At 40.0% G+C, this 27,365-nt stretch overlaps 1 protein-coding gene across 3 annotated transcripts in view; it reads left to right on the top strand.

Moving 5' to 3' along the window:
* HECW2 (HECT, C2 and WW domain containing E3 ubiquitin protein ligase 2) overlaps positions 1–27,365 on the top strand; it is a 363,970-nt gene that overhangs the window by 214,754 nt on the left and 121,851 nt on the right. For all 3 annotated transcript variants that reach the window (XM_047720962.1, XM_047720963.1, XM_047720964.1), the window contains 5 exons: positions 58–165; positions 12,952–13,046; positions 18,077–18,152; positions 22,289–22,458; positions 24,876–25,018. In XM_047720962.1, the coding sequence (XP_047576918.1) occupies positions 58–165; positions 12,952–13,046; positions 18,077–18,152; positions 22,289–22,458; positions 24,876–25,018 (592 nt within the window). The remainder of the gene's footprint in view (positions 1–57; positions 166–12,951; positions 13,047–18,076; positions 18,153–22,288; positions 22,459–24,875; positions 25,019–27,365) is intronic.

Below are 27,365 nucleotides of genomic sequence, written 5' to 3'. Positions count from 1 at the left end.
TAAGGAAGGACACATAGGTTGTAATTAAACTGAAAAGTGTTTGTTTGGTTTTTCCAGATGAGAATTCTCCAGCCAACTTCTGGGATTCTAAAAACAGGGGTGTGACCGGAACCCAAAAAGGGCAAATTGTGTGGAGAATTGAGCCTGGGCCCTATTTCATGGAACGTAAGTACTAAACGAGAAATAGAAGTTTGTTACGGAACGTTCCATAAATACATGGAAACCTAGGGGGTCTTTTCTGAATTTATTATGAAAGTTTTTGGCTCCAATTTACATATTTATGCCATGTGTCTTCAAACTGGGAAATATATTGTTTTAGAAAATGCTCAGAGGATGTTCACATATTTTTAAAAAGCATGTGTAAATATGTGTGTTTGTGTGTATACATGTGCACATGACATGTACCTTGTGAATGCGTAGTATATAAAGCATGTATTGATTCTATTATTTATTTTAATACTTTACATATTTTATATACCCTGTATCTACATTTGTAATTAATATTTATTGTATTAATTTCTTTTTTTTAAGATTTTATTTATTTATTTGACAGAGAGATCACAAGCAGGCAGAGAGGCAGGCAGAGAGAGAGGAGGAAGCAGGCTCCCTGCTGAGCAGAGAGCCCGATGCGGGGCTCGATTCCAGGACTCTGAGATCATGACCTGAGCCGAAGACAGCGGCTTAACCCACTGAGCCACCCAGGCGCCCCTATTGTATTAATTTCAAAAAGCAAAAAGAATAACTCAAGATTTCAGTTAATTTAAGAATCTTATTGGCCTATAGAATACTTGGCTCTCATTTCCCCCAGCAGCAATAACTACTGTGTTTGGGTCCTGGTCTTTACAAGGAGGTGGGAGAGTCGAGGTCATTTTTAAGAACCAGAAATTTGCTGCAGATAACTCAGCCATAACCCAGTTGACTTGATGATGTATTTTTTTGATAAAGATAAATGCTTCCACATAATATATGGTTCACAGAAATATCTTCTTCCCTCTTATTTAGGGTGAAGGGGAGTACTTATATTTGCCACTAATACTATTGAGAACGTAGTACATACGTTTTTGTGGAACAGATAGAAGTGTGAATGAATACGTGATTTACTGGATGGTTGAAATGAACTTTCACATTTGGAGAATTCTTCATTAATGTAGAAAAATGGGCTATAAAATTCTCCTGAGTTGTTTAGTTTGTGTAAGAATTAAGAGATTTAATATAGGAGAGTGTGTACGTAGAGGTTAGTACTGAAGGATGGTACATATTAAACCTTACAATACAAAGTAAGATTTGATTAAATGGGAACCTGCTATAAGTGTATTTTTATTGAAGTATATAAATTTCTGGAATATAATAAATTATTTTCAAAGACGAACGTCTGTCACTTTGAATTGCCATTAAAGACATCAGATAATTTCTTCCACATCCTTAGTGGTAGGTCAGCATTTCCTAACTTTCTCTAATCATGCTTCTCTCCCCAAAGGACTGTCTTTTTTTTTCCGTAGTTCAGCAGCTGGCTAGAGTCTCTCTTGAAACCTTAAGGGGACTGCAGTTTTTAAGAGAGAATGCTCATGATGTATCAGCAAGCGAGGGGGCAAAATAGTAGGTAGATACGACATAAGTCTAACTAATATCATGACCCATAGGAAAAAATCCGGAAGGAGATTTGCCAAAATGTGAACATGGGTTGTTTCCTAGGAGGTCAGATTATGGGCCATTTGTTTTTCTGGCTCATTTCTACTTTTCTTTACTTTCCAATATTTGGCCCAGTGCTGGCATTGCCATCCACTAATGAGAAAAATAAGTGATAAAAGAATGTGGGAGAACATGGAATGGGTTATTTTCATTCAAGGCAATTCCTCCTTTGAAAGGATCCCAGGGTTTAAGAGACTGATGTAGTTGAGAAATTTTGCCAACTGAACTTCAGGGGAAAAAGTACAGCAGCCTTCTTGTTCTCTCCAAAACACCAGTCTGCTAGGAAGGATCACCTGTGGATGGACTGTGCCAGTTCATGCTGTGGGGCTCAGGCCAACAACCTGGGAAGAAGTCAGTATCACTTACGGCTCTGTTGGAACACGATGTGCGAGAAACCCTATTTGCAGAGGATCCCGCTTGCCGTGGTTGATTTTATTTCTCCTCCCAAAAGCTTTAGAGATTTGTAATGTCCTGGCTGATCAGGGTATGCTAATATCTCTGTCTGGATGAATGTTTTTCTTTATAGCTTGCTCTAGTATTTAATAGAAATAACTTTGACATTGAAGTTAGGAATTGGGAATGAAGGGTAGGGTTTTGTTGTTGTTGTTATTTTCTCCTCTCAATTCCACCTTAATTCTGCACCACAAAATTGGAGATACTGTGTATCATGAATGTGAAACTGGAAATATGCGGTAATTTTTTTTTTTTTAAGGACTGAGAAAAGTCCTGTTCATTGAAATCCAAGACAGTGAGTGAGAATTACGGAAAGATTTAGCTTCAGAGTAAAACTTATCTTCATTACTCAAAATGAGGGCCCTCCAACACACATCCCTATCCTTTCAATGTAAAAGCTCAGGTGTATTCTTCATAGTATAGTCTGTGTCTTTTACACATCACTTTTTTACCCCATATCTGGCTACAGCAGACTTAAGGGGACTTCCCAGCATAATGAAGTTTTGCTTAAGCCTTGGGAGCTGATGGCATGGAACTTACAAAGAATTGGGGGCGGGGCAGTTAAAGAGCTTCTATATTTTCAGTCTCTGATCTTGAAAACTTAGAACATTTAAAAACTTTTACTCTCATCTTCAGAAAGAAAATTTATCTTTAGCTCATCAGAAGTTCAGGCAAAATAAAATTCTGTGAACATTGACCTAAGTTCATGGGCAAACCTTGATTTGAGCACTAAGCTATTTCTGAATGTAAAGATGGCTTTAGTTTGTCTAGATAAAGCCCCAGAGGAGGCAGGCAGCCCAGACTTCTATTATTACAGGGCCTACTTAAATGAATTTGAAGGACAAAGACGGGTTTAATTTGGGGCAGATGACCTTCCCAGGCACTGGATGGGAGGATCAGCTTCCTCTGCACCTACTTGTCATAAGACTGTCAAAGAGTCCTCAGATGAGCGCAGTTTGCTGAAACCAAATGGGTCATCTTTGCAGGATGCATCTTGAGTTTGGAAATCTAAGAGGTTTCTAAGTTGTCTCGTCATGCTTGGCTGTCCCTGTTAGTCGATATCTTACACAGACTATGGTCATTCATTTATTCATTCATCCAGACCTGCTTTGGTTGTTCCTTCCTTCCATTCATCTGTCCGTCTGTCTCTCCCCAGACATCACGAGGTATTAAGTACCAACCTTGTGTCACATGGCTCTTCTAGGAGCTCACCAAATCCCGGATCGATGAATGAATTTGGAAATAGTAAACCTCACTGCTGTGTGCTAAACTTCTTTGTGATCATTGAGGATAATATCAGGAAATTGATAATATATGATCCAGTGTTTTCACGTATCTTACCTCAGTCCTGGGAAGTAGGCTCGAGGAGGAAACTGACCATCAGAGATGTAAGTGGCTTGTGTCCGTAAGAGCCTCGTCTCTGATTGGCACTCTGATTAATTAGTATACTTTCCAGGATGCAGTGCCTTGCCAAAACAGAACCTTTATGGGTGGCTTTAGGTTGGGGGTGGGGGAGGCAGGTGGCCTGGGCCTCTTATTTGTACCGTCAGAGTCTTTGCTTTAAACATATCCATTCCCAAGCCCCTCCCCACCAACATCAGAATGACCTTTGGTCCCTTGGATGGAGATTTGGTGCTTTTTATTTTCCACTCTCATACTTTAGGTTTGGGATTCTGTTCATCCTCTAATCCTATTAGGTTTCTGCTATATCCACACTGATATTGTCTGTCTTTGATTTTCATGATTGTGTATCTGAGCTTTAGCAGAGGAGGGCTTGGCCTCTCAGGCCCTGTTGGCCCTTGTTAAAAGAAAACAACTTGCAATAACATATAAATGGTAAGTTCACCTGTCACTGGAAATGTTGGCAGACTTCCTCAAAACCATGAGGATTAGAATGTGTTTACTTTTTCCAGTTTGTGGACTCTGAATAAAAGATCCTATGAATAGGAATCATGATATGAAGACTATAATAAAAGCATTTAGGGCAATAGTTAAAATCATGTTTTAGAATAAATTGCAGTTAGCTTGATTTTTTAAAAGATTATTCTTTTTTACGATCTTATTTATTTATTTATTTATTTGAGAGAGAGTGAGAAAGCACAAATGGGGTGAGCAACAGAGGGAGAGGGAGAAGCAGGCTTCCCACTGAGCAGGGAGCCTGATGTGGGGCTCCATCCCAGGACCCTGGGGTCATGAGCTGAAGGCAGACGCTTAACCGACTGAACCACCCAGGTACCCCTCAGGATTCTTCTTTTTAAATAAAAATTTTTGAGGGAAGGACGTTTCCATTTCATCCATCTTATGGTTCAAAATATTCGACTTCTAGAAACTTGGGAAATAGGGACAAACTATTAGTGACTGCCTAAGTGAATCTTGTAGCTATTTAAGGTGATGTGTGAATTCCTAGTCTTTGAAACAAAACCATTCCTTATAGGGCATGGCCTGTGGAAACTTTTCAGAGAGGGCTTGAAATGGAGTTTTATACTGATGCCCAGAGTTAATGTAGCTGAGTCGAGATTGCTTTTAAAAAATTATTTTTGAATATGTAGTGTACGAAAAGAGTATAGGTAGTGTTTAAAAGATACAAAAGGTGAAAGTGAGTATCTCCTCAATTTCATGCCTCGGTCCTCAGTGTCCCTCCCTGAAGACAGCCATTTTACCAGTCTCACTTGATCTATCTGGAGATGTCTTACTCAGATACAAACCCAGAAACAAGATGATTGCTTTTAAAATGCAATATCATTATCACACAGTTATAGAAACCCCTTTACTTAGAAGCATGGTTATATTCCTAAACACTATTCGACATTCCTTCCACCTCCCTGACCTCTCCTCCGCACAAAACAAGCCTGAGGTAATGTGTCAGGATCCTCCTCCCGTCTGTGAGGGGATGGAGCTGATGTGCTGGTGTTCTGGGAGATGTCTTCGTTTCTGTTTGTGGAAATTAGTAAGTTAAACATTGAAAAATAAAGGGGCTTTTATGTCTTGTCAGCTTTTAAATAGGGGCTGCCAAATCTCTATTGTAGGAACTCTATAAATGAAAGTATCCTGAAGATTCCCGAAAGGCACAAAAATATACTTCCATAATTCATGACTGGCTTCAGGAGGGACCTGAGAGGAAGATGCCATTTGGGTGGTCCTTTCTTCCTTCCTTCCGAGGCTAGAGTGGGCCCAACCAATGATAGTCCTCATGGTTAATGTGGGAGGCCTCACCCTTCTCCTGGCCTGCTGCCCTCTGAGGCAACATGTTTTTTTTTTTTAATTTTATTTTTTATAAACATATATTTTTATCCCCACGGGTACAGGTCTGTGAATCGCCAGGTTTACACACTTCACAGCACTCACCATAGCACATACCCTCCCCAATGTCCATAACCCCACCCCCCTCTCCCAACCCTCCTCCCCCCATCAACCCTCAGTTTGTTTTGTGAGATTAAGAGTCACTTATGGTTTGTCTCCCTACCAATCCCATCTTGTTTCATTTACTCTTCTCCTACCCCCTTAACCCCCCATGTTGCATCTCCTCTCCCTCATATCAGGGAGATCATATGATAGTTGTCTTTCTCCGGTTGACTTATTTCGCTAAGCATGATACCCTCTAGTTCCATCCACGTCATCGCAAATGGCAAGATTTCATTTCTTTTGATGGCTGCATAGTATTCCATTGTGTATATATACAACATCTTCTTTATCCATTCGTCTGTGGATGGACATCCAGGTTCTTTCCATAGTTTGGCTATTGTAGACATTGCTGCTATAAACATTCGGGTGCACGTGCCCCTTCGGATCACTACGTTTGTATCTTTAGGGTAAATACCCAGCAGTGCAATTGCTGGATCATAGGGTAGTTCTATTTTCAACATTTTGAGGAACCTCCATGCTGTTTTCCAGAGTGGTTGCACCAGCTTGCATTCCCACCAACAGTGTAGGAGGGTTCCCCTTTCTCTGCATCCTCGCCAGCATCTGTCGTTTCCTGACTTGTTAATTTTAGCCATTCTGACTGATGTGAGGTGGTAACTCATTGTGGTTTTGATTTGTATTTCCCTGATGCGGAGTGATATGGAGCACTTTCTCATGTTTCTGTTGGCCATCTGGATGTCTTCTTTGCAGAAATGTCTGTTCATGTCTTCTGCCCATTTCTTGATTAGATTATTTGTTCTTTGGGTGTTGAGTTTGCTAAGTTCTTTATAGATTTTGGACACTAGCCCTTTATTTGATATGTCGTTTGCAAATATCTTCTCCCATTCTGTCAGTTGCCTTTTGGTTTGGTTAACTGTTTCCTTTGCTGTGCAAAAGCTTTTGATCTTGATAAAATCCCAATAGTTCATTTTTGCCCTTGCTTCCCTTGCCTTTGGTGATGTTCCTAGGAAGATGTTGCTGTGGCTGAGGTCAAAGAGGTTGCTGCCTGTGTTCTTCTCAAGGATTTTGATGGATTCCTTTCTCACATTGAGGTCCTTCATCCATTTTGAGTCTATTTTCGTGTGTGGTGTAAGGAAATGATCCAATTTCATTTTTCTGCATGTGGCTGTCCAATTTTCCCAACACCATTTATTGAAGAGGCTGTCTTCTTTCCATTGGACATTCTTTCCTGCTTTGTCGAAGATGAGTTGACCATAGAGTTGAGGGTCTATTTCTGGGCTGTCTATTCTGTTCCATTGATCTATGTGTCTGTTTTTGTGCCAGTACCATGCTGTCTTGATGATGACAGCTTTGTAATAGAGCTTGAAGTCCGGAATTGTGATGCCACCAACTTTGGCTTTCTTTTTCAGTATTCCTTTGGCTATTTGAGGTCTTTTCTGGTTCCATATAAATTTTAGGATTATTTGTTCCATTTTTTTGAAAAAAATGGATGGTACTTTGATAGGAATTGCATTAAATGTGTAGATTGCTTTAGGTAGCATAGACATTTTCACAATTTTTATTCTTCCAATCCAGGAGCATGGAACATTTTTCCATTTCTTTGTGTCATCCTCAATTTCTTTCATGAGTACTTTATAGTTTTCTGGGTATAGATTCTTAGCCTCTTTGGTTAGGTTTATTCCTAGGTATCTTATAGTTTTGGGTGCAATTGAAAATGGGATGGACTCCTTACTTTCTCTTTCTTCTGTCCTGTTGTTGGTGTAGAGAAATGCAACTGATTTCTGTGCATTGATTTTATATCCTGACACTTTACTGAATTCCTGTCCAAGTTCTAGCAGTTATGGAGTGGAGTCTTTTGGGTTTTCCACATAGAGTATCATATCATCTGCGAAGAGTGATAGTTTGACTTCTTCTTTGCCGATTTGGATGCCTTTAATTTCCTTTTGTTGTCTGATTGCTGAGGCTAGGACTTCTAGTACTATGTTGAATAGCAGTGGTGATAAGGGACATCCCTGCCGTGTTCCTGACCTTAGCGGAAAAGCTTTCAGTTTTTCTCCATTGAGAATGATATTTGCGGTGGGTTTTTCATAGATGGTTTTGATAATATTGAGGTATGTGCCCTCTATCCCTATACTTTGAAGAGTTTTGATCAGGAAGGCATTCTGTACTTTGTCAAATGCTTTTTCCAGCATCTATTGAGAGTATCATATGGTTCTTATTCTTTCTTTTATTAATGTGTTGTATCACATTGATTGATTTGCGGATGTTGAACCAACCTTGCAGCCCTGGAATAAATCCCACTTGGTCGTGGTGAATAATCCTTTTAATGTACTGTTGAATCCTATTGGCTAGTATTTTGGTGAGAATTTTCGCATCTGTGTTCATCAAGGATATTGGTCTGTAGTTCTCTTTTTTGTTGGGATCCTTGTCTGGTTTTGGGATCAAGGTGATGCTGGCCTCATAAAATGAGTTTGGAAGTTTTCCTTCTATTGCTATTTTTTGGAACAGTTTCAGGAGAATAGGAATTAGTTCTTCTTTAAATGTTTGGTAGAATTCCCCCGGGAAGCCGTCTGGCCCTGGGCTTTTGTTTGTTTGGAGATTTTTGATGACTGTTTCAATCTCCTTACTGGTTATGGGTCTGTTCAGGCTTTCTATTTCTTCCTGGTTCAGTTGTGGTAGTTTATATGTCTCTAGGAATGCATCCATTTCTTCCAGATTGTCAAATTTGTTGGCATAGAGTTGCTCATAGTATGTTCTTATAATTGTCTGTATTTCTTTGGTGTTCGTTGTGATCTCTCCTCTTTCATTCATGATTTTATTTATTTGGGTCCTTTCTCTTTTCTTTTTGATAAGTCTGGCCAGGGGTTTATCAATCTTATTAATTCTTTCAAAGAACCAGCTCCTAGTTTCGTTGATTTGTTCTATTGTTTTTTTGGTTTCTATTTCATTGATTTCTGCTCTAATCTTTATGATTTCTCTTCTCCTGCTGGGTTTAGGGTTTCTTTCTTGTTCTTTCTCCAGCTCCTTTAGGTGTAGGGTTAGGTTGTGTACCTGGGACCTTTCTTGTTTCTAGAGAAAGGCTTGTACCGCTATATATTTTCCTCTCAGGACTGCCTTTGTTGTATCCCACAGATTTTGAACCGTTGTGCTTTCATTATCATTTGTTTCCATGAATTTTTTCAATTCTTCTTTAATTTCCTGGTTGACCCATTCATTCTTTTTTTTTTTTAAAGATTTTATTTATTTATTTGACAGAGATTACAAGTAGGCAGAGAGGCAGGCAGAGAGAGAGAGAGAGAGAGAGAGAGAGAGGAAGCAGGCTCCCTGCTGAGCAGAGAGCCCGATGTAGGGCTCGATCCCAGAGTCCTGGGATCATGACCTGAGCCGAAGGCAGAGGCCCTAACCCGCTGAGCCACCCAGGCGCCCCGACCCATTCATTCTTTAGAGGGATGCTGTTTAGTCTCCATGTATTTTGCTTCTTTCCAAATTCCTTCTTGTGATTGAGTTCTAGCTTCAGAGCATTGTGGTCTGAAAATATGCAGGGAATGATCCCAATCTTTTGATACCGGTTGAGACCTGATTTAGGACCCAGGATGTGATCTAGTCTGGAGAATGTTCCATGTGCACTAGAGAAGAATGTGTATTCTGTTGCTTTGGGATGAAATGTTCTGAATATATCTGTGATGTCCATCTGGTCCAGTGTGTCATTTAAGGCCTTTATTTCCTTGTTGATCTTTTGCTTGGATGATCTGTCCATTTCAGTGAGGGGAGTGCTAAAGTCCCCTACTATTATCGTATTATTGTTGATGTGTTTCTTTGATTTTGTTATTAATTGGTTTATATAGTTGGCTGCTCCCACGTTAGGGGCATAGATATTTAAAATTGTTAGATCTTCTCGTTGGACAGATCCTTTGAGTATGATATAGTGTCCTTCCCCATCTCTTATTATAGTCTTTGGCTTAAAATCTAATTGATCTGATATAAGGATTGCCACCCTTGCTTTCTTCTGATGTCCATTAGCATGGTAAATGGTTTTCCACCCCCTCACTTTAAATCTGGAGGTGTCTTCGGGTCTAAAATGAGTTTCTTGTTAGCAACATATAGATGGGTTTTTTTTTTTATCCATTCTGATACCCTGTGTCTTTTGATTGGGGCATTTAGCCCATTAACATTCAGGGTAAGTATTGAGAGATATGAATTTAGTGCCATTGTATTGCCTGTAAGGTGACTGTTACTGTATATTGTCTCTGAGAGACTTTTAGGGTCTCTCTTTGCTTAGAGGACCCCTTTCAATATTTCCTATAGAGCTGGGTTGGTGTTTGCAAATTCTTTCAGTATTTGTTTGTCCTGGAAGCTTTTAATCTCTCCATCTATTTTCAATGATAGCCTAGCTGGATATAGTATTCTTGGCTGCATGTTTTTCTCGTTTAGTGCTCTGAATATATCATGCCAGCTCTTTCTGGCCTGCCAGGTCTCTGTGGATAAGTCTGCTGTGAGACAACATGTTTTTAATAAGTGGATTTTGGGGAGAGAAAATACTCTTGCTTTTTCTAGTCTTAAGGAGTATGTGCATGCACGTACACACACAGGCACACATATACCTATTTCCATAATCTGAGGCCAATACGAGGAGACTTGGGCTGCCGGATCGGGTTGTGGTGCACCTGTTCTCAGGGGAATGGGGTCATTTGTTGCCCCTCAGTCCTGCATCTGCCCGACCCGTGCCTGGGGCTGGCCAGCCCCATGGGCGGGGCTCTCCTCCCTTCTCTGGTGCCCCGTCATCATTCACCTGCTCACTTTTCCCTGTGCTGGATCCCTTTCTCGGAAGTAGCTTTTTGTTTTCCTCTGCAGTTAGTGGTTACAATTTTTAGCTTAAGTAGAAGCATGAATCCCAGCTCCCCTTTTTTACCCATCTTGAGTCATCTTCTAGGTTACCTCTTTGGACAACTAAAATGTTCAAGCACATCGATCAGAATGCGGCTCTCTCTTTCCTCTGTCTCACTCCAAGGGACACTGGTTAGTCACACAATTTTGTAAAATCTCGAGTGACCTCCTAAAGCACTAACTAATATTTGCCGAGGAACATCCCCTCAGCACGGAGCGTTGCTGTATTTTTAAGGGTTGGGACTGGTGTTCTGCTTGCGGAGCCGGAACTGGGGCCTTTCAATCCAGGCACAAATAGCTAGAGACTTTTGTTATAACAGAGAATAAATGGTACCCAGAATGGGTTCACTAGCAAAGCTGTGAATAAGACTTTTTTTTTTTTTGGTCCCATAGTCTGTTACATAGCTGCCTCTTAACACCTTATAGAAGAGGAGAGAGCATCCTAATGAGAGGGAGTTAGGGGACGATGTCTTATAAAATGCACTTCCCTTTATGGGAAAATGAGCTGCTCGCTCACTTGCCATTGACTTGATCTATGCGGCGCTGCTGCGGGCCGATTCGCGGACGGCTGGTGGCCAGCGTTCCGAGTGTGACGCTAACGAGCTCTGCCCGCAGAGTTCAGTCCGCGGCTCGTCACTGAGCTGGTTCTGCGGCGGCGTGTGCTTGGCGCTTGGCTTTGTTCTCATGGCAGACACGCTGTTGGGCCTGGAAGAAAGCAAGTGGGGGAGGAAGAGGAAGGTCCGCTGTGATCTGTGCAGCCGTTACCATTTCAGTAATAACTAAAAGCTTGTGTTCGTGTTTGGGAAGGTCCTTTGCAGAGGTGTTCCCAGGCCAGTGAGGTCATAGTAAAGCCGGACCTGCGTCGTCTCGCTGTTCCTCAAACCCGGCACGCTCCTTCCCCTCTCCCTTTCGCCTCTCCTCACTCGCTCAGCTCCATTTTTCTCCTCTGTAAGTTTGAGTCCAGACCAGTTTGTTCCATGAGGTCTTTCTAACTCCACTGCATCCTCACTCATCCTTTCCGTGGTCTCTACACTCTGCCGCCTTTCGGCCCTTTATTTTTAGTTCTTGTCTCTTAAATTGTGTCATGCCTGTAATCATCATCCCGACAGCTACACTATGAAACACCTGCCAGACCAGAACCCCTCTCTGATTCCCTGGGCATGTGTTGTGATGGGTAGCTGGGAAAGATCTGCTGCTTGATGATGCCGAGTACCTTGTGAGCCACCGCACTGCGAGCATCATACATGATGGAAACACTCGCTGCTCTGCCCCATGATAGAGTGAATTTTCTGAGCTTTAGTATTTTGTCACTGATAGGAAAATATAATATGATATTGTATTCTTGTATATAGTATTTTAAATCCTGTATAAATTTCTAAAAGAGGGTTTTTCTTTAATCATTCAACCTTTCTCTTAAAATAGTCAAACCAGATACTCTGCAGGAGGCCATTCAGCACAGGGAGGAGAGTCAGTGGACTCTGGGCTCCTTTGGGGAAGTACATTTAGTTGGTCCCACTTTAGTAACCCAGGCAGCTCAGCTGAGAGGGGAGCTCCACTCCTGCGGACTGGGACTCTTCCCTGTGTCCTGGTGTCAGCAGCGTTGCCGGTGTTACTCTACACCTTGGGAAGAGGGCACCTTGCAGTGACACTGCCGTGACTTAGATGCTCTGTACACACAGAAATTCTGGTAGCTGTGGGTTCTATCTTTAATGCATCTTGGCTTCATGGTCTTTGAAATTGTCATTAGTTTCTTAAACCAATAATTGGCATTTGCATTGCTGTTTTAGCAATCTCAGACTATATATACATGCACACACGTGCATACACACAGACACATGCACCGCTGTGGGGAGAGAGATGTATTCCACATATATATCCATATCTATCATCTGTCTGTCTATCTATTCCAATCCATCTATTTATATGGCAGTGGTTCCTGAATTTGATCCCCGCCCAGTGGCTGCATTGAAGCCACTTGGAAAATTAAAATACAGATCCCCTCACACTTCAGAGTCTACACCTTCTTCACTCTGTTAGACTGCTTTTTTTGCTATTTCCATTGAAGGGGGCAGTCTGTCTCTATCGTAGAGGTTGGGAGCGAAGGCTTTGGAATGGGACAGATTGGATTTGAGTCCTGACTCTGACGTTTCCTGTTTGCTTGACCTTTGGAAGCCTCAGCACTTCTTCTGTAAAATGGGGACAGGCATCCCCACCTCCCAAGGTTGAAGTGAGGATTAAGTAACACCATGAGCAGAGACAAGTGCGGGTTCTGGGGCACAGTGGACTACCTGGGTCAGAGGTGGCTAGTTCAATTCTCAGCGCTATGCTATACCTATTTTGTGTGTTGTTTTTGTGTGTTATTTTTCGTCTGTTTGGGATGTTTTTAGAAAACGCCAGACAGGAGTTGGTATCCTTTGTCTCTCTGATTGGAAAAGGAGGGATCACTGCAAGAGTCGCGAGCAGCATTTTCTGAGAGGTGATGTGGCGGATTTCTTCAGTCAATTCCTGAATGACTTGTCTCATTGTTTAAATTATTGTTTGTTTTTTTTCCTAATTGATTTTCAGCGGAGATAAAAATCTGTTTTAAATACTACCACGGCATTAGTGGAGCCCTTCGTGCCACGACCCCCTGCATTACCGTGAAGAACCCGGCTGTGATGGTGAGTGCCCCTCATTGTCAGCTTCCTCAGGAGGTCCCCAGGGCCCGCTTTCTATTTTTGCCGGCACAGCCCAGGCAGAGTTATGGGGAACAATGAAAAAGGAAATGCATAGCAGCGTGGGCACCCGCTTCAGGAGAGGGAAGAACGTACAGGCTGGCTTACCTCGATCCATAACACAAATCAGTGGAAAAATCTGATTGGATTTGTGACAACTCTGTAAATAGTCAGCTCCTCAGAGAAGCCATTCAGCAAGCAAACAAGTGAGTAGCTCATCACACTTAGTCTAAATTTCATCTAGGTGACTGGTTGGGAGGAGATGGTAGCATTGCATCTTAAGTGAGTTTAATATATGTGAGCTCAGCGAGTAAAAGGGAGAAATAACAGTTTAAATCATGTGTGATTCTACCTGCCAGTCAACTTAACAAGCTTTCACGCCAAAGAGTATAAGATGGGGATCGTGCGTGTGCTGTTCCCTCAGGAGGTCTGAGCACCAGATCCCTTCATGCTGAGTTGGGCTCTAGTGCATAGCAGACATTTTTGGTATGACATGGCCACTCAGTGGAAGTCATTCTCTTCACCAGGTCTTCAAGTGAAGAGATACCAAATTTAGTTTTGGGGGAGCTGGTTGTGTTGGCCTTTTGAAGGGGAGAATGTCCATTTCCAACATGGTACTTTCCAAAGGATTGCTTTTTATAGTTTTGTCATTTTTTCACTCCATTGACTAACTTTGGAATCTAACAGCTTTGTAAGATGTACTTCATTGCACAGGGATGATTGGGTTCAGGTGGTTTGGGGAGATGCTCTGAGTCTAAGATGTGTTAAAGCATTGTAGCTTCTATGAGCCATTAATAAAAATCAGGCCGTGAAAGTATAAGAGAAAAACATTGACTCCCACAATATAGAATCTTCATAATGAAGTGTGTGCATGTGTGCGTGCGCGTGTGTATTGTGTGTATGTATGTGTTTATAGACCCATGCATTTTTGGAAATAGACAAGTGGCCATGTTGACTCCCTGAAATTCAGAAAGTCATCTCTGCAGGTGGCATTTTGAAATTGTCCGTACCCACGATGCGGTATCATTTCCTTTTCAGTTATTCCTTTTCAGTTTTTCATTTTCAGTCTTTCCTTTTCAGTTATTCATTCAAACAGATATTCATTGGGTACCTGCTAAGTACCAGACATTGCACCCACCCCCAGGGATGGAAGGATAAACCAAAACCCAGTCCTTTCTCTCACATCTGGTGGGGACAAGAGACAGCAGTTAAATTAAATTACGTTTCTTTGAGTGATAATCACTATGAGGAGGAGTAAAATGGGACTATGACAGCATATACTGGTAGGATTTCTCTTGATCAAGGCTTTCGAGGGCTTCCTTGAAGAAGGTGTGTTTGCAGGACAATCTGAAGGATGAACAGGAGTTATTTACGTGGAGAGGGGGAGGGAAGAGCATTAAAGAGAATAGGAATCGTATGTGTAAAATCTCCAGCATTTAAATATTCTTCTCACATTTGAATTACATTTGAGTTCCCACGTAATAAACATCGTTTAGGATTTAAAAGACTAATCCACATTTACTAAACAAGATTTTGAAGGTCACGAGGAGAATAACAATTATCGATTACAAAATCTGCCATGTTACATACTAAGCACTGGTATGTGCTTTAATTAATCTTCTAAAAAACTATAAAACTGGAAAAGTGAGGTTTTTTTAAAATAATAAAACCTTTGAAAAATTAACTTTGTATGAAATTAGATAGTAGCTTCCAAACATGGTTTTCTGGATTCAGATTTTCTTAGACTTGAGCAAATTCAGTGATCAGGAATCATCGAAGACAGCAGGACTTACAGGTTGGTGAACATTGATCTCGTTCCATTGATTTTGCATTGAGATTATTCTCTCAAAGCCTGTGGATAGTTTGGAATAATTAATTTGCTTCAGACGGGTTTTATAGAACCTTAAAAGCTTCCCAGATACAGCTCCGGCCGTCAGAACCAAATATTTTGGTTCGAAGGATGACTAATGAGATCGGTGGTCAATAGATTTCTGACCCAGCTGAGACAATTGGGTCTGTATCCAAAACTGGAAGGCTGTGCCCCATGGACACCTCGTGATGCTGTGTTTCTATTCTGGCATGGTGACCACCCCGTTATATGACTTGCGTCTAGTTAGTGTGACTGGTTGACAGCATTGACATTGACGAAGCCCTTCGGTGTAATTATTCCGTGACCATATGCAAAGAACAGTCCTGGGAGAAGTAACTGAGCAGCTCTGTAGGGGAGGAAGCGAGCTGCCATCCTCATCTCACGGCCTCCTCTCTCGTATATCCTCCTGCAGTGAATCAGGGATTGAAAAGAGTTGTGTCTCTTCTGTCATTTGCACTTTGACGTCATTGTCATTCATCAGAGTACACAGTGATACGTGTCTCAGGCTCTTAGAACAGGAAATCCTCTGGCTTCGGGGACAGATAAAGGCTGGCATCCCTCACTACCACGTATTATTCCAACACTTGATTGTCGGTATTGCTTCTGGGTTTTCCTGGAAGGATCTATGGAGTGAGTTTATTTAAAAACTGCTCTCTAAACATCGAGTGCTTTTTTCCCTGATGTCCCTATATCTAGCGACAGTGTTTGGCCTTTCCTGGCTTTATTGTCATGAATGATAACATTGAATTTGTTGAGTATTATTTGAGATGAGCATTTGCCACAGTTGTAGTAAAGGACACAATCTGTAAATTCTGGGAGAATTGTTCCACATCAGCCTTTCTCAGACAGTGGCCTATTTTTAAAATGAGCATTCAAAGGCATTTTCTTGTGTTTCTGTAATAGCTTATAACATTTTGAATAGGCTTAAGCGAAGACAAACCATGAACCTTTTCCATCTCATTTAACTCACTTAGCATCAGTATGGCTTAGCAGGAAGAGACATCGTGTTGTGGAGGGCACAGATCTCACTGGGCCGTGTGGTCCGTTTGAGGGGAAGCTACGGTTTACCAGGTGTCTGACTGGACCCAGGACTTGGTGAAGCAGGTGGCCGAGTGTCTGTCGCAGTCGTGTCCTGTGCTCCCTCACACTGTTCATCGCTCTGTAGCCCGGGGTGGGGGGTGTGGGGTGAAACCTCGGGGAGACCATTATGGCCAGTTTGCTGCTGTCTCTGTTCCGGTAAGCTGGGGATAATGAGTCAGAGGGGAACGCCCCAATATAATAAACCGTGCATGCTGGTGGAGAGCCAACCCAGAATTATCAAGTAGTTGCTTTTATGGATGAGATGAAATGAGGAAGCCGGGATGGCACCCTAGCATATTGCTGATGACATTTGAAACATTAGGAATCAGGCAGGTGCCATACAAAATAGTACTGAAGAAGGGACAGGAAGTAGAGAAGGAAGTAGAAATTTGTATTTCACAATTTGAATGGAATTTTTTTTTAATTGCTCAACTTTGCTTAGATTCGTAAAGTTTTATCTCTTAGCGGTATATGATTTTTTAAAATTAAGTATAATTAACAGACAGTGTTATTATTAGTTTCAGGTGTACAATATAATGATCAACAATTCTGTGCATTACTCAGTGCTAATGGTGATAAGTGTGCTCTTGAATCTCCATCACCCATTCCTCCCATGCCCCCACCCACCTCTGCCTGGTAACTACCAATTTGTTCTCTGTATTTAAGAGTCTGGTTTTTTTGTTTATCTTTTTTTTTGTTGTTGTTTGTTCATTTGTTTTGTTTCTTAAATTCCATAGATGAGTAAAATCATGCAGTATTTGTTTTTCTCTGAGTAGCTTATTTCATTTAGCATTCTACTCTCTAGCTCCATGCCTGTTGTCGCACATGGCAAGATTTCATTTTTTTTATGGCTGAGTAATGTTCCACGGTGCATATGTACCGCATCTTCTTTATCCATTCATCTATCTGTGGACATGGGCTGCTTCCGTATCATGGCTATTGTAAATAATGCTGCAGTAAACATCGGGGTGCAGATATCTTTTCAAATTAGTGTTTTCAATTTCTCTGGGTAAGTACTCAGTACTGTAATTACTGGATCATATGATAATTCTGTTTTTAATTTTTTGAGAACCCCACATGCTGTTTTCCACTGGCTGCACCAGCTTGCCTTGGTGGTATGTGATTTTTAAAGGAGTAAGGGAGTGCTACAAAGATTAGATTCAATGGTTTAATCTGAAATTTAGAAGAAAAATGTAGTTTCTATTTCCTGACTATTCAAGATATATTCTGCCTTCACTTCTGTATCTTAAAGTATTGTGGGCATCTTTTTTAGAGAAATAGTAAACTCTGTTTTTCTAGTATACTAACTATAAATTGAGCACTAATTGCACATCAATTGAGAGGAAGCCTGGATCTGCTTTGTGTTCCATAAATGACTGATTTCAAGTGAGATGTAATTTACTTGAAAGCCTTTAGGAAAACTTTTTACAATGCAATAACCAGTACAACAGCATTGCAAACTTTTGTCATTGCTAAGTTATTATACCACGTGCCCTGTACCTGCAGCACAAGGAAATAGGAGTTTGCAAGGGCAATGGGACATTCACGTGGTCACCCAGAAATATTTGGCAAGAGAGGATAATTCTGAGTGTTTGTGGATGACCTTGCTATAAGTCACCTGTGTAGTTTATTCTAAGTTTTCCTAATCTAAAGGAATTTAGTGTTTAGTTTTTAACTTGAAGGATTATTTTAATATGCTAATAACAATATAAGTGTACTTATTGTATCTCAACTATATTCTTATCAAAGAAATAAAAGGACATTAAGTAGGTTGATGCATGTCCCAGGGAATTTAGAAGTTTGCATTGCTTTCATTTGTTGTAAAGACTAAATTGAGGTATGATGCTCTCATCTCTGAGAATATGCATTTGTGTCTTGATTCCAAGATTTATAGCATATAAAAAGGCATATGCTACAATGCATCTTTAACACAAAAAATCATATTTGCAAATGCACGTGGCTTCTTAAGAAAGTTGAGTACCACACTACACCTATGAAACTTCTAATACGTGCTTTTCCTCTGCAGATGGGGGCAGAAGGCATGGAAGGAGGAGCTTCTGGAAATCAGCATTCTCGGAAGCTAGTTAGCTTTACCTTGTCAGGTAAGGACGTCTTTAAACATGATGTCCGGTTTGAATGCGTGTAGTTTCAAAGGTGCGAGCGGCCATTTTGGTCTATAGATTCTCGTATATGATATATGAACTAGTTATTTATATTATTTATATTATATTATTTATATTGTTTATATTTTTTGGTAATATGCTGGAAATTCAAATATATTTCTTACCATTAGATTATTAATATAGGCTCAGAGATTATTTCTTCCACCAGGTTTTCTAGAGATAAAAAGACTATATAACTGTGTATCGTTACTTTAAAAGAACACTGTAGTGTAATATGTGCCTACCCCACAGTAGAACTTTGATTATTGAAAACAAGGTGTGGTTAGCTCATCTAGAGAAAGGAGAAAGTTGGAGACTAAGAAAAATAAGCCAAGGGATGCTCCTATTTCTGTGGAGAAATACACATAAAAGTTGGAAAGCTGATAAGACAATTTTTTTGTTTATTTTCAGGTTAGTGAAATACTGTAATTGCTTGTATGTTTATGAAAAAAAAAAACACTGCTTTTCAGATTGTAAGTTGGAACTCATTTGTGTTTTGCAAGTTTAACTTATTTGAACCCAGCAGTTTAAAAAAAAGAATGCAGGAAAATAAATCAGAGTTTTACACTAAAGGGGAATATTTTTTCATAGAACATCAGTATATACAAACTGAAAACTTGCACACACAAAAAGGACACACATCTATGCATATATATCCTGGAACTCAGAGTAAAATAGGTTTCATATGTAGGTTACGGTCAAAAAAATTTGAAAGCTACTGATTTAAAAAAATTATTGGCACTTAAAAGTCAAGAATGTGCTAAGAAAATCAGTATTTGAAATGGACTTTTAAAACAGACAACGGTGCTACGATACACACAAAACGCAGACTAACAGATGTCTGTCGCTGTAAGATGTTTTGTTTTCACTGTTCCATGGGAACAGTGCTTCTGAAATTAGATTCACTTTTCTTGGCTGCAAAAAGTGTTGTGAATGAAAATCGACAATTCTCAAGAGTGAGAGAAAGCTGATCTTGAAAACAGACATTTCCATGATGCATAATTACCACGTATGACGAAAGTGTGCACATTAGTTCATTGCTGGCCTTGGCCTTCGGAGTGTCCATTTCTGTTCTGGCATGTTCCTTCTCCCCCATGGGAGGTTGCTTACTATGAAAGTCTTTTTTGCTTTGATTCTCTGGTGAATGTCAGAAGTCGTAAACTGATGGCTTACTGTTCAAATTTGGCCAATACATATGTTTTGGTTGGACCCCTCAGGATTTAAAACATATTTAGTTTTTTAGAAGGGCACTTAGAAGTACCATGGCTGGTGGTACGCCTCCCTCACCCCCGTTATCTGCGTGTCTCCTGAAAACTCTTATTTGACTACGCTTTAGACTTTCACAGCCCTGAACGGCCACAGGTACAGAAATCCTTCACTTATAGGTAGGGAACAAGTAACCAACCTCCATGGCTCAGAAAATTTCAAGTTCGACCATCCCATGGTTTTCTTAGTTTAGAAGCACTGCCCTCCACTTTCCAGTGATCAGTATCATCCTAAATATGATATACACATACTGATTTTGACTCAAGCAGATGCTAATTAACTCCCCATACGAGCATGACTATTTAGAAGCTGAAAATCCCAGGACATTTTCCTAAAATGTAAGAAGTAAGCTTTGGGGCACCCCCAAATGCTGCTTCTTTAACTATAATTTCCTCCACCTTTCCACCTCAATGCACATGGTGGCTGGCTACTTTGTAACTGTTGTATTTCCAAATGTATTGTCAGGTATTTGCAGATGGTACAGAAATGGCCAAAAATTATAGATAAAATCAATTCTGTAATGGTAATTCTGAAAAATTAACCCCATTGTAGCATGTTGACAGTGAATGGTAATATTTATTAATATTGATTAAGCTCTGTAGAATGGCTACCTACAGGTGTTCTACTCTTGATTAGGCAAGTGGGCACACAGATAATTGAATTCTACATCTTCAACAAAAACTGCGCTTAGGTGAATATCTTCATCCTCTTCTCCAAATAAGACTTTAAACTAGGATAGTTAACATGTTATACCTTTGTAACTTTGAGTTCTTTTTTGGTCTGTGAGGTTATGTGGGCATTTTTGAGCAATAAAATATGTGAAAGACAAAAGGGAGAAGCACGAGCAGAGATGAGATTGATAAGGGAGTGGAGTAATCAGACTACAAATAATTGATAGTTTCTTGTATTTATTAAGGAAGATTTATTTGTACAGTGTTCCTTATGGCCATATTTGGTGTGAGGGCTATTTAATAGTGACAGCTTTCATCCTGGTGGCTTCATCTCCCGAAGGGATGCTTTTTTGTTCAAAGGGATGCTTTTTTCTTCAAAGGAATGCTTTGCATGAATAATTCAGTCCTGTCAGGCTTTGTAGCAGCCATTTCTGTACATGTTACTCCTCACTGACTGCAAAGAAATCCCTTCTTTAGGAGTCGATTTAATAGCTAAAGAATATTATTCTTCTGTCTTTGAGTCTGAGGCGATAATCAAGAAAGGTAAGAAAATAAATATGCAAACTGTGTTTTTCTTTTACAGCTATTTTATGCAAACTAAAGCCAAGTGCAAACATGTAGCATTATTAAGTGGATCATCAGAGGCAGAGGCTGTGTTAGTAATGACTCTACAGCTTGTGCAGTGCCGGGGCCGGGGCTGGAGGGCTAATGAGCTTCAGGGGTTTCCCTGAATGCCCGTCTCGCTCCTTACTCATCCTTCCCATCTGCCATTGGCTTTCAGATCAAATATCTTACAGTTTTCATGCAGTGTCCTTAACAGGAGGGATTTTTCCACCTTTGCCAACTATTAAAATGGCTTCCTCAGCTGCCAGTTAGCTGTTGTTGGACAACACGCTAGGCCACAGGTTCTCGTCGGCCATGGGTGAGCCTCCTCCAGGCAGCACTCCCTGAGACTACGGTTCTGTGGGCAACCCCAGGCCAGTTTTGTCCTACTAAGAAAGACTGTGTTTCAAGAATGGGCTTGAGGGGCACCTCAGTGGCTCCGTTGGTGGGGCCTCTGACTCCTGATCTCAGCTCAGGTCTTGATCTCAGGGTCGTGTGTTCAGGCCCCATGTTGGGCCCATCGTGGAGAAAACATTAAAAAAAAAAAAGAATGAGCTTGAGTGGGGTGACTCAGGGGACCTCTTATAATTTGGGGTCACCACAAATGACCGATCTGGGTAATCCAAAGGTCTTTGAAGCTTCAGCAACATCTGCAGAATTTCTCTCAGGACCAGGGGTCAGAGAGATGCCTGGACCAATCACAATCGCATCAGGTTACTTAGAAACCATCTATGACTGCAGGAACTTTGAAGATCACGTAGCTCTTGGGCCAGCCTTACCCAAACAGATATTCTCAGAAAGGTGTTGAGGACCTGGTGGATCTGGTTTATGGCCTGACATGTTTGCATCCCTTGGCCTGACTCCTTTTAAAAGTATCAGTCTCTCCATGTACCAGACTTTAGCCAGACATTTTGGCCGCTCAACTAGTGTGAAATGACAGCTGGTGAATCTAAGACGAGTCTGGGACATTCATCAGGTATGTAGGGTCCTAAATAATAACCCCATAATTACTTAATACAGCAGGTGGCATTCACATTTTTAAGAAATATTTCTGGCGTCCTTTCCCCCCAATATTTATTACATTTGTGGAGTATATATGACATTTTAAATGTGGGACAACTGAACGTGTACTCTCGAGTTTTACCCCAAATTAAACATAGGTCTATAATTTCATGTATCTAAGTAGAAGATTTAACTTTTCTTTCATGAAAGAACATAGGAGCATTCTTTTTGAAAAAATAAACTGTTGCCTAAGAATTTCTCTCAAGACACTGTTTGAAATGCTGGTTGCCAGACCACATGACGATGCATTTTAGAATCAAAATGGTATCTAGGAAAAGTCTATTCAGGTGGGTAAGGTGATGATGAATGTTTGGCTTCACTTTTGTTGCCTGTCAGGAGACCCCCCTCTGCCAGAATTCATCATAATCCACTTGTCCTCACTTATCTAAGCACTCATAGTGTAAGTAACTTTGTTGCTGCTTTGCTGTTTTTTACCCCCCTCTTTCTCGCCCTCCCTCCTCTCTTCCTTTTTAGATCTTAGAGCAGTTGGGCTAAAGAAAGGGATGTTCTTCAATCCCGACCCTTATCTTAAGATGTCCATTCAGCCAGGAAAGAAGAGCAGTTTCCCCACCTGTGCCCACCACGGACAGGAGAGAAGGTCTACTATCATCAGTAACACCACTAATCCGATTTGGCACCGAGAGGTAAGATGATCCTCAAGGCTCTTCTATTTGACCGGAAGTTGGCCAAGTCTTTCTTTGTTCTGCGTATCATTGAACTGTTTATGAGCACAGCAGGATGACTGAGGGGTCTCAGGGTTCTGTTGGAAAGAGGCTCTGAAGGGAAAGAGATAGTCCCTTGTGGCCAAGGCCAGGTGTAGGGCAAAGCACGTGAAGTCCTTACCTCAGGAACATGACTTAAGGGGAGCCAAAAGGCTCAGTCATCAAAATTAATATTTTAATGAAATATTTTTTTTACAAAAATCAAAATCAATGCAAAAAAATTCATAATGAACAAATATTAAAATTTTAAATAAGGGCAGGGTCAGTAACCATGCCTTGCAGCGCCATGTGAGAGTCTGAGGCAGAAGGAAAAGTCAGTAACACCAATCCTGTTTTTATTTAAAATTTTTATGTTTTTGTACCCGAAACTGATATAACACTATATGTTAAGTAACTGGAATTAAAATTAAAAACTTTAAAAGCCCTCCCAATCTTTTATGTTTTGTTCTAGTATATATTCAGTACAAATTAAGGGGATTTCTCTCCCTGTAGGCTTTGGCAAAGGTTTTTCGGATGTCTAGAATTTGGTTAATTAATAAGGCATTGAAGGACTCGTCATACTGAGTGAAGGCAGACTGTTGATGCGTTGATGACAGACACTGTCGAGTTCCTCAGAGCTACATTATGTTACCTGTCATCTTCATGCAACGCATCATTTAAATCAAACGAGGGGTTTTCTCATTCGAACTCAGGAAAGTCAAGGAATGAACAGACATTGTTTCTCATCTAGTGAACAAAGCGTGAGCTCTCCCGCCATTTCTCAGAGATCCAAGACATGTTTAACCTACTAGTGTTAGAATGTTTCTGGGTAAACCTTCACTGGGTGTAGGAGTTATACAATGAATCAGATCATTCCCTAAATGTTTAATGACAACAATATGACCTAACAGGTTTGTAGAAATATTTCACTGGGGCAGGAGGTAATTCAGGGGATCTAAAACCAATTGGAAAAAAATAGGTATGGCTATTTGTGACTTGTCAGCAGAGCAAGATGTTTCTCCTGAGAAGTTAATGTGATTATTTAAGTGGATGACATATTGCATATATTCTACACCTGGTTTAAAAAACTACTCCAAATAGTGAATGACTCTTAAAGGCTCAGCACTTAATTTAACACATTTAGAAGCCTAGAAGACGTAACATGCATCTCACTATGAGCTCTAGAAGGAACATAGTGGATATGTTAATGATCCTAGCAATAAGTTTCTTTTGCTAACATTTTATATTTACAAAGTTCTTAACCATATTATCAGTGTATGCCTAAGAAGGCGGCATAAGGGATGAGATCCTCATCTCTCCATTTTGATAATTAAGGAACTGAAGATTGAAGCGTTTATGTAATAGCTTCTCAGAGACAGAGGTAGTGCTTAAACTCAGCACTCTTATTCTCAGCAAATGTTTTTTCTTTTCAGCAGATTCCTAGACTCCATGGCCCTTGGCAGAACTTTAATTGTTATGACTAAATAAACTTAGTGGTGCCTAAGTATAAAACTGGCCAACGCCATTCGCATCACTGTGGTTGAGTGGATAATGTTAGGGAAGGGGTAATATTGTTCAGGTTAGATTCTGGCCCCATCACTAACTTATCCTGAGATCCTCGTTCTTGAAAATGTTACTCGTAAAGATAACATGAAGGGAATATAGGTGAAAATCTTTGTAAATGAATAAAGCTTTTTATATTTATTTTATATTCTTATTAATAGCCAATCTGATTTTCTCCAGTGGCATTCCTAAGCAAAACAACAAAGCTTATGTTAACTTCATGTTTTTATTTTTCTGTTCCGTGTGCCTTTTAAATTAACATTTTTAGACATTGTTTCATTCTCATATTTACTAGAGAAACCACAGTATTCTGTAGGTGTTCCTACTTTAGCCATTAAGTGAAAGAGTATTTTAATCTATGCTGTACAACTTCTGACTCGCATGGGATGAGGAATTAAAATTGCTGGTAATCAAACACAGCAGTAATTCAAAAGCATCCTGTAACAGGATATTAAATTTCAAAGAATTGAGGTACATTAAATGTAGTAAGTACTAAAACTGCATTGTGCACAATTTAATATTTGATAGCGTCTCCTAAAACTGTTGAACCCGGAAGAACCGCATGATTGAAGGGGCTTCTTATGTCCTGCAGATCCTTAACTGAAGCCTTGTAATCACGGTGGTGAAAGCTAACAATTCTAAGTGAGTAGAGGATGGACATTGGCTGCAGATATTTCCAGCAAGGTGGACTCTAAGTCAATAGGATTTAAGAGAGAACATTTTCTATAATAATGAAATGATATAATTTCATATTTGTCTTTCTTCTGAATCAACATGTTACCTGTTTTTGTTTTCAGAAATATTCCTTTTTTGCACTTCTTACTGATGTCTTAGAAATTGAAATTAAGGACAAATTTGCCAAGAGCCGTCCCATCATCAAGCGTTTCCTGGGGAAACTAACCATTCCAGTCCAGAGACTGCTGGAGCGGCAAGCCATTGGGTAATCAGCCCCCCATTGTAGGGATCTTGTTGAGATTAGTTTGCACAGAAGCAACTGAAATGAAATTTTGTAGTCCTAGGACTTTTCTTACTGAGAAGAAGTGGTCAGATAATTTTTTTAAAAAATGAAGTGTTTTTATACTCATTAAACTGTTTAGAACCAAAGCACTTTGTTTTCATTATATACATTACAATTATAATTATTATTATTATTATTATTATTTGGTATCTGTCTTTTCTGAGATGGGCCTATCATTAGCACTTCAGCATCAAAAGTCATAATACTCAACTATTTTTGAGTATATTGAAATCTTTCAGTGAAAGTCTCTCTCTCTAGTGTCAGGTTCACAGCTCCGTTATGCTAATTAATCCCATCCAGACAACTCACTATTCCTGAGAAACAAAAACCACTTTGTTTTAGGGCCATTTAAAATAAGACCTTAACTGGTACGAGGTATTATTGTAGAATTCCTAGACCTATACATTCATTCAAACAACTAAAGTTTACTTACTCAGAGGATTTAAAATGTGACTTGATGTCTTTTTTCTTTCTGTGAGTTTTTTGTAAGTTGTGAATAAACTAGTTAAGAAATCACAACATCCCTTATCGTAAATGGTGTATGTATTTTTATGTGGTCATTTCCAGCAAACTCAGTAACGCCACTGCTCTGAGGTAGCACTGAGCGTACTGTTTTGGTATCTTTTTCATTGTGGGAGAACATTATGAACATATGGCAGTAGTAATAGTAATAGTGGTGGTAGCAGTGATAGTGGTGGTGGTAGTGATGGTGCCGCCATCTTGTTTTGTACCTTCTTCACCATAAGAAAACATAAACAAATGCTACTGGTGGTCCTAGTCTCAGTGACATCACAAGTAGTAACAGCAGTGGTAGCAATAGTAATAAATAAAAGTAGAGAAACAAAAGAGATGCCTAGAGCTTAATCTATGTCAGGGGTTAAGTTCATTATTCTTATTAGCCCATGTAACCTCAACAGCTCTGGGTTGAGGTCAGTAGAATGATTATACCAACTTCCGAGATGAGGAATCTGAGGTTAGCTGGCAGGAGGTGCAGCTGGGATATTTGAGGGCAGATCAGCCTGCTCTAGAATCCTGGCTTCCTGTGACACTTCACAGACGGGCAGCCATGTGTCATTATTCCAGCTAACTAAGGAAGGTTGCTCATTCATATCTACTCTGCAACTAGTGAACTGTTCTATTTTGGCAAGTTGTAATTAACTTGGGCATTCTTCATCTGAAAAATACATTGTTTAGACCAGCTGAACTTAAAGGCCCCTTCAAAATCTGAAACTAAGAGATTGTAATGGGTTTTAAGTCTCTGGCCATCAGAGATGATGGAATTTGTGATGGAGCCAGCACACGTGAAGTAGGAACAGTATGCTGAAATTCTAATAGCCTGGTTTATCTGATAAAGGTTAGGAAATCACAATTTTTGCTTCTGGTAGAGATCATATACATTAGGAAGTTTTTTAAAAGTTATTTTAAGGGTTTATAGAAAGTGGAAGATTTTAAAAAGTAAGCTAACTATGGTAAATACAATAAATACAGTATATTAATTTATATAATTATCATCATATAGTTTACAGAATATATATGACACATGGTAAAAGTGTGAAGTTACGTACACCTGTAAGAATGATCAAGGCAATGAAGCTGTTGTTGACTTGTGGGCTTTTCATTTAGTCTTTTAAACAACTGGACACTTCGAGAACTACCAGTCCTGAATTGATGTGTATTAGAAGGAAATCCAGCATGAATTTTTTTAAAATACTGGAATTATGAAATGTTTCTGCATAGGTGTGTTAGAAACATTGTCTGATACAGGTACTTGGGGATTTGCTTTATTAGATAAGGAGGATACTACATATTAGTATATCCACTACTGACCCCTAAATATATATTCCTGATCTGAATTTTGCTTTCCACCAAGTAACTGATTCATCTTGAGAAGTGCTGGGCTTCCATTCCTTACATGTTTGGCAGATTAAGGCCCTCAGAAGTAGTTGAGGTTTTACAGAGTGTGGTTTTGTAGGATGAGCTAGAACTTCTTGCTAATTACCTATTTTGAGAGTATTTGTTTGAATGTGACATTTTTCAGTGAGTGGCCCACGTTTGTCCAAAATACACATCACTTTCCTCTGCTTTGTCCATCCCTCTGGTTACATTAGAGAGAGATGCCTCAGGCGGTGAGAGAATTTGGCACTTATTCTTCATGATTGTGTATCATAATAATATATAATATATTGTTCGCAATCATACATCACCGCAAGAAGCAGGATGTGTCAGATGAGACTGGCTAAGAACAAAGATGAAAAAGAAAGCAAAAAAC

The sequence above is a fragment of the Lutra lutra genome, chromosome 3 (genome assembly GCF_902655055.1).
Source record: "Lutra lutra chromosome 3, mLutLut1.2, whole genome shotgun sequence".
NCBI lineage: Eukaryota > Metazoa > Chordata > Mammalia > Carnivora > Mustelidae > Lutra > Lutra lutra.
The sequence above is the reverse complement of the archived record's forward strand: the minus strand, read 5'-3'. Positions and strand labels throughout refer to the sequence as shown.